The 7,825-nt window shown below is 42.7% G+C and overlaps 1 protein-coding gene across 2 annotated transcripts in view; it reads right to left on the bottom strand.

Moving 5' to 3' along the window:
* Calhm6 (calcium homeostasis modulator family member 6) overlaps positions 1-4,423 on the bottom strand; it is a 52,032-nt gene extending 47,609 nt beyond the window's left edge. Inside the window, exons 1-3 of one of the 2 annotated variants that reach the window (XM_004648377.2) lie at positions 3,823-4,423; positions 2,727-3,174; positions 2,234-2,653 (exon numbers count right to left, since the gene is read on the bottom strand). In XM_004648377.2, coding sequence (XP_004648434.1) covers positions 2,752-3,174; positions 3,823-4,341 — 942 coding nt within the window. In that variant the 5' untranslated portion in view covers positions 4,342-4,423 and the 3' untranslated portion in view covers positions 2,234-2,653; positions 2,727-2,751. Of the gene's footprint in view, positions 1-2,233; positions 2,654-2,726; positions 3,175-3,822 lie in introns of those variants that run through there. The other variant, XM_004648378.2, reaches the window with a different exon arrangement.
* Positions 4,424-7,825: the final 3,402 nt, after the last annotated feature.

The following is a 7,825-nucleotide window of genomic DNA, read 5'->3' as shown; positions in this document are numbered from 1 at the left end:
TGCTTTGCTAAGTTTGTTCTAAGTAGGTGCTTTAGACCACTGAGCCATCTCACCAGCCCCTACATTCTCTTAATGAATAAAATGATTTGCTCTAATGGTGTTTTTAAATAGGATGTCAGGTCCACATCTTGTACAGCCATTAACCACTAAGAAGAATGTATGCAGTGTGTTAATTGTTGAAACTGTCCGACTGATTTGATTTGAAAAAAAAAAAAAGAATGAAAGAAAAATTATGCAAGATTTTGTAACCCTTTTCTCTTTTTGAGCTCTAACCTTGAAGGCAGTGGAGAATGAAACTGACAGGGCAGCAGTGGGGAATGAACCCAGTGCCATTTATTAGAATAAAGACAAGATCTTGCCAGTCAAGAGGGGCTCCCAGGGAGGGTACCAAGGTAGCTATTAAACCTGGGGGCTTATCTGTAACTTCTGGCAGGTGAAAAAGGAGGTGTCATTGGCCAGTGTCACCTGGTACTGCTTTTGAACTTGAAGAGCATGTAGAAACTAGAATATGTAGTTGCTACTATGGCTGTTTTTTCTGTTATCAGCAGATCTTATCAATTCTTTGTTGCTTGTGCTCCAACTAGGCCTCAGTCTTCTGTGCTCCAACTTCCTGACTCTTATCTTTGTTTAAAGGCCTTTGTCTTTAGTTCAGCCAAGCACTTGTGGTTCATCCCTTTATAGTCTGGTCTCAGTTTATAGAATGATAATACTTTTCCAGATAGAGACCTCTGGGCAGCACATATTGCAAAGAAATGGGGTAATTTTACTTTTTATTTCATAGTTTTCCATTCATATTTTTAATTTTAAGCTTATGTTTTCACAATAATTACTAAAGACTGTGTAAGAGGTTGAGCATAAATCAACCAAAAAGGTAGAATATGATATTATGAAGATGGTGTATTATTAGTAGGTCAGAAAAAAGGATCTGAAAGCCAAGAATACACAGAAAATATATTGGAAGTTGAAATTAAAACAACACAAATGACAGTAGACAGGATGTGATTTTTCAAAAGAATCTTTTAGGGAATGGAAAAAAAAACTGATTGGGTTGTTTTTTTCCTGCCATTTTTCTTACTAAACTCTCAACAACAGGATATTCAGCCCTGCGGTTGAGTTCCTTTTAATGGCCCCATGCAAAAAGGGCAAGAGAAGCAGGCACAAAGTCTGACAAGAGAGGAAGCAGGCTGAACAGATTTGTGCTCAGTTGTGTTACAGTTTCAAGTTTAGGTGCATTTTTAAAAGTGCAGAAAGCAACCATACGCTGAAGAATGAACAGGAATGACAAGCTGAAGGAAGCCAAGTGTTCCCGACAGGCCCCGGCATTATCAGGCAACTGCATTCTATCCACAGGCAGCACTGCTCTCACTAGTTCCTCACAGCATGTCCGCCTACAAATCCGGTCATGCATAAACAGAATTCACTTTCTCACTGTGATCGCTGCCAACCCAGGTCAAGTTTGCTCCCACCTGTCCCCACTAAGGTGGCCTCCTGCTTAATCTCATGAGTCCCACTTTAGCTATTTCCTGCCATTCCATTTTTTCTTTAAAAAAAAGATAATATAATAAAAAATGATAGTATTATATAGTATGATACTATTTTCCCCTAAATCTATAGGATGAAAACAAAGCTCCTCACATGGTCTCAAGGACTGTATTAGCTATCTTATTTTCTTCTATCCAGTGGTCTCTAATGGCCTGTCTGGCTAAGATTATTCTCACTTCAGAGTCTTTGTTCTGCTTCCTGCTCCAAAGATTTTAGCTTTTCGCTGATTTCCCCAATCCCTTCCCCTTGTTTAATCCCAATCAGATCATAATTTGCAGCTTTATTTTAAAACATTTTTATTAAGCTACATTAGTACATAATGTTTACATTTACAATTATTTGTACAGGATAGGTTTTATCTGACTTCTATACTCTATAGAAGCTGTGAACAGATTGAATGAGTGAGGGTCCTTAAAACCATCATTTCAGATTATTTTAAATTTACCAAGCATTCAGTCTTACAAACTAAAATCAAATGTTATTATTTATGCCTTTCCTAAGCTACTCAATTTTTATATTTTAAAAAAGTTTCTTCCTTTTCATGATTAATGTTTGTATAGTAACCATATTAGACCCATGAAATGTAATGTTTGAATGGTTACAGCACACTTGACCGGCAGTCCAATATATTTTCCATTATGGAACAGAGTGGGCTAGAAAGGATACTTTTTTTTTTTTTGCAGAACCGGGGATTGAACTCAGGCCCTTGTACTTGCCAGGCAAGCACTTATTCTACTGAGCCATCTTCTCAGACCCATTTTTAGGGTTCATAATGAGCTGTAGTTGCCTAGAAGGAGAACCTGAAATTAACATCAAATCATCTCCAAGAAAGATCTAAAGTTCAATTGCTCTTTTACTGCTTTGATATTAAAGTCTTTTATTTGAAAGTAGAATTATAAAAGATTAAAGTTTTGTTATTTGTTATTTGAGAAAGAAGCTACAATAAGTATTTCTAGTCCAGTTTATCACTTTGTAGGCATCATTTTCCTCTTGGTTTTGTTTGTTAAAAAATATAATAAAAATTTTTATATTTCACTTTCAGATATAAAATCCCATAATTTAGAGAGAAAGCTACATATTATTCATTTTTTTTAAATGAAGCATTATTTAAGACTTCTTTTTTGGGGAGGTACCTTGTGCTTGCCAGGCAAGCGCTTATTCCACTGAACTATCTCCCCAGCCCCAAGACTTCTTTTCCTGTTTGTGTAGTCATATCTCGGTAGTATTGTTGATACCAGAGGAATCGACAAAGCCAAGGACAGGAATCATGGCATCCCCTTCAACAGATTGGATGCTGTTGTGCTTCTCTTTTCTATTCACATACTTGTGCAGAATGCTGTAATACTGGTTACTAGGATTGAAAGTGTACAGTGATGAAATCTGCCGCCAGTCTTTTGCGCTCGGAGTGTTGTATTCCTTTGGACAAGAGCCCTCGAAGAAACATTTAATATTCTCTTTTGCCAATTCAGTTGCGTGCTCCATGGCTTGATTTTTAAGAAGCTCTTGCTCCTTTTCCAAGTAGATTTTCCAGAATTTCAGCTGCTGGTAACTAATCGGTGACAGACATCGGCTGACAGATGTACAAATCAGAAGGAAAATAATCACCACAGCTATCAGGACCCAGCCCAGCACCTTAAGAGAACACAACAAAATAGCAATGTGATCACTTTATAAAATAAAAGCTTTAAAGATCCTCCAATTTTGCTTATTGTTATAACAAATACACAACACTTTCAAGTCTTATCTCCTTAAGAGTATGGGACAATTCTCAGCAATACAGAGGCTAGCGTAGAAAATCCATCACAGTTGAGTCACCAGCCAGGGAGGAGCTGATGCCCCCAGCTCAAAACCTGGCATTTCCACAACTCTGGCAAGAGGGATGCACATTTTGGGAACCTCTGAGCTGTACTGCATAAGTCCAGAGCTGTGGCCACTCAGATTCACCTAGTTGTAATAGTACTCCTGATTTCTCCTAGCTGGACAACTTTCCCAGGACCCGGAGCGCTGGGGCTCTCAGAGTTTCCAGTGGGAGGCAGAGCAGGGCGCCCCAGGGACGCCCCTCTCTACCGTTGGCCCACTGTGCCAGACACTATGCGGCTCCTGCTTTCTTTTCATTCATCTTATTTAAATACGTGCCTCCCGCTAGGCTCATTAGAAACAGGAGCCCTTCCAACTCCCCCTCCCCCCGCCCCCCCGCCATGGGCGTCACGGGTCTAGAGCAAAGCCTCAGATTTCCAAGCGTCGCGCCGCCTCAGCCCCGCACCCGGCCCCGAGCCCGACCTGCGACTGCGCCTTGAGATCCTTCAGCAGGTCCTGCACTTCGGGCGGCTTCGCCTGGCCGCAGGGGACCCGCGGCAGTTGCTGTGCACACACCGGGTCGCGACCCCGACAGAGGCGGCTTCCGAGCGCCGTGCTCCCGCTGGCCGCGCACTCGTAGAAGGAGCCGCCGAGCAGCGCCACGGCCACCCAGGTGAGGGGCGCGAGCGCCGCGGCCGCGCTCAGCTGCACGCATACCACCATACCCCGCAGCCCGGCGCAGCCCCGGGTGCGGGCGCAGCAGCCGGTGAGCAGGCGCCACGTGCGGGCGCTCAGCGCGTAGCCCAGCAGGAAGAGCGCGAGCGCAGGCACCAGCAGGAAGACGAGGCCGTAGGGCAGGTTCCAGGCTTCGCTGCAGGGGCACTGGAAGACCACAGCCGAGAAGAGCCTCTCCCCGCCAGCCGTCAGCAGGGTCACCACCCCGTAGCCCAGCGTGCTGCGGTGCTTGAGGTGCAAGTCCAGTACTGCCTTAAACTTGTCCATGGCTTGCCTCCTCCTGGCAGCCCGGACAGGTCCCGTAAACCTCTGCCTCTCTGCCGCACGCAGAGAGATGGGTAGACTGAGGTCAGAGCAACTTTCAAAAAAGGAAGAGGGCTTCTCAGAGTTTCACTTTCACATTTTATTCAAATCTGCTGTGACTGACAGAGCACTGCCCTGTGTACTTGACACCCCCACCCTCCTGGTTTTCTGAAGCAAAGGCCCAGGTTTCTCCGGGGTTGTTACCATGCCGTAACTTTGTTTCTTCTACTCTGACAAGGAACCAGAGCCTTTGGTTGTCTTTGCTGAACTAGAGCAGTCCCTGAGAAAACGGGATGAAACACCAGCTGTTCTTCTGTTGCAGCAATCCTAGTTTCTCAGCAAACTCCCAATGGCTGTTCATTTACGGGAAACATCCAGACAGGTTTTTAGTTTTTCTTTCATAAGACAAATCACAACGAAGGCTAGAACTAAGTCAAGTTGTAATACTTCCCTCATACTCGATCCCTGTCCTGCTGTGCACCTGGACAGAACCAGCTGCCTGGTTTACTCTCCTCTGCCTGCCCTCCCCCAAGACATCAGACTGGCTATAGTGTGCTCATTTACCCATCAGTGCAGTCAGAGTTCTTATTCTGTGACTTCCAAGTTGGTCAGCACAGAATACTGTGCATGGTGGTTCAAAAAAAAACAAAAAAACAAACAAACAAACAAACAAAAAAAACCACTAGTTAAACTACAAATACCCATACTGCAACTACATGGAACATTTTTCTCCACCTCCAGATTTCCCAAGGCAGCATTGCTCTGACACAAATTCTAGTCACTACCTTGATACCTGAAGGAACCAAACTGCCATAGCCACTTCAGCCCTGGTTTGGACACTGTAGAGGGTAACCAGGAAAATGCAAGCCACTTTAAGAGATGTGAGGGTGGGGAGGACAGTCTGTTAAATTTTCATTAGAATTCAGTTCCAAGGAAGATTTGGGTAAAACCATCTGCACAATGATTGTAGAAATAGTGACATTTGATCCAGTCTTCACCTCTACTTTGAAGTTGTCTCCTGGCTTACAGGGCAGACCCTTTAGCCTCCTGATGTGGACTTGCATGGGACACTACAGTGAGCTCCAGGCCTTTGACCTTTGACTGCATCCTTTGGATCTCCAGCATGCAAAGAGGATTTTTGCACTCTTCCATGCATGAATCTGCGGGTAGCCAATGTGAGCCTGCCTCCTAGATCCTTATGTATTTATATATTTTATGTTAAATCTGTTTCTCTAGTGAGCACTAACTAATACAACCTTCTTCAGCTTTGAAGAAACAAGTAGGCGACTCTCATGTTAAATATTCTGGCAAACAGGTGCCTATGAAATCTGTTTAGTTTTCTTTTCTGAACACTATCATTATCAGTGTCAGGAATGGGTTTCAGTAACCACAAGCCATTCTCGGAAATGAAAGCAAGAAAAAAAAAAACCAAAAAACAATTTTAAGTGTTTCTGTGAATCTGAAAGTTCATCACAAATGTCTTCCAGTGAACTACTTCTCAAACATTCTCATTAGCTCTCATGAGAACTTCATTGTGGTATGATCCTCCTTGGAATATGATTCCTATAGTACTCCTAATCTTAAAGAGAATAACTTTCTACAGATTAAAAATTGTGGATATATTGTTAATGTTATGTATTTGAAAATCTGTAATATGTTATCTTAACTTTTTATAAATAGCTGTTTGAGATACAATTCATGTATCATAAGATTCACCCACTTAAAGTATGCAGTCTAATATTTTAGCATATTCTAAGAATCTAATGCCAGAAACCATCACCACATGAAGCCATCACAATAATTTTAGAACATTTTGTCATGTATAAAAGAAATTTCATAACAATTACCAGTTGCATTCATCAGCCTTCCCATTCCTGGAATACAGCATCCATCACTTACAACTTAAAGGAGACAGGTTTAGCAAGGTTCAAGGTTTCAGAGGATCCAGCCCATGGTCAGCTCGCTCCACCACAGAAACATCATGGCAGAAAGGCATAGTGAAGCAAAGCTTCTTATTTCATGGCATCCAGAAAGCAGGAAGCACAGCTCAAGGGAAGAGCAGCTAGAAATGTACTCCTCGAAAGTACACACCCAGGGATCTATACCCAAGTGGGCCCTACCTTGTACAACACATTCAGCTATATATATCAGGACATTAATCCACTCATGAATATAGTGCCCCATGATCCATGCAATCACCTCTCCAGGAGTTTTGTGGTCCAATCAAGTTGGCAATTAAGACAGACTGGCACACTAGTTGTTCCCTTGGCTCTTCCACTCCAACTCATTCTCTTCTCCCCAGGCTCTTAAGAAGGACTTATTCACCTTATTTATCCAGATGCTATCTATTCTGGACACTTCAGAAAAAATCCTCCTATCCAACTGTAATTGCATATCTTTTGATCAACTTCTCTCTGTTCCCCTTCCTCTCTAACCAATTATGCCTCAGGTAATCATGATTCTACTTTCTATTTCTATGATATATGCGCCTACAAACATGTCTTTTCTTGCTTCAAATTCCTTGCATATGAAGCTTCCATATCCTGGAATGTTCTCTCTAGTATCTCTGTCTCCTCCTCCTCCTCCTCTTCCTCCCCCTCATCCCTCTCCTCCTTCTCCCTCTCTTCCTCTTCCTTCTCCTGCTCCTCCTCCTTCTATTTTTTTTTTTTTTTGGTCTCATTCTTTAAGCTTCATTTTAAAGGTCACAACCTCAAGGATGTGTTCTGTATTAGACAGATTAGTCTATGTTGTGTAGCATTATCCCCAATATTGATGGCTTAATGCAAGACATTTATTTTTCACTTCTAAACATATTCTTTTGGGCACCTGTCTTCCATACTACTTTGAGATTTAACATCATGGCTGAGGAGATAGCTCAGCAGTTTAAGTGCATGCCAGGTAAGTGCAAGGTCCTGAGTTGAATTCCCAGTAGCAAAAAATAAAAAATAAGAGAAAGAAAGAAATTGAACACCAATATCCCAACCCAAGTGTTCTTTGTTCTGTACTTTAGTCAGAGTTCTCCAAAGAAATAGAACCAATAGAATATACAACATCATGAAAGGTGATTTATTAGATTGGACTACTGGAGCAGAGGCTAAATCTTCCCACAGTGGCTGTCTGCAGGCTGTAGAGCCATGAAAACTAAGCTTCTAGTCCAAGAAGCCTGAAAATGTGTGTGTGTGTGTGTGTGTGCGTGCGTGTGTGTGTGTGTGTGTGTGTGTGTGTGTGTGTGTAATTTGGCCCCCAGAAGCCTGAAAGCTTGAGGTCAAGGACTGGAAAGCCTCCCAAGGAGTTGCTGGTGCAAGTCTGAGTTCAAGGGCTGAAGAATCTGGAGTCTGATAGCTTTACGTGACAACATCAGCAAAGAGTACACCTGCCAAAGAAGAATGCAGTGTGCAGACCAGCATGCTCCCCCTTCTTCCACATGTTGGTACCTTTAGTCCACCAG

Source organism: Octodon degus, unplaced genomic scaffold (assembly GCF_000260255.1).
Source record: "Octodon degus isolate 3935 unplaced genomic scaffold, OctDeg1.0 scaffold00395, whole genome shotgun sequence".
NCBI classification, from domain to species: Eukaryota; Metazoa; Chordata; class Mammalia; order Rodentia; family Octodontidae; genus Octodon; species Octodon degus.
Note: the sequence above shows the minus strand (reverse complement) of the source record. Positions and strands in the feature narration are given on the sequence as shown.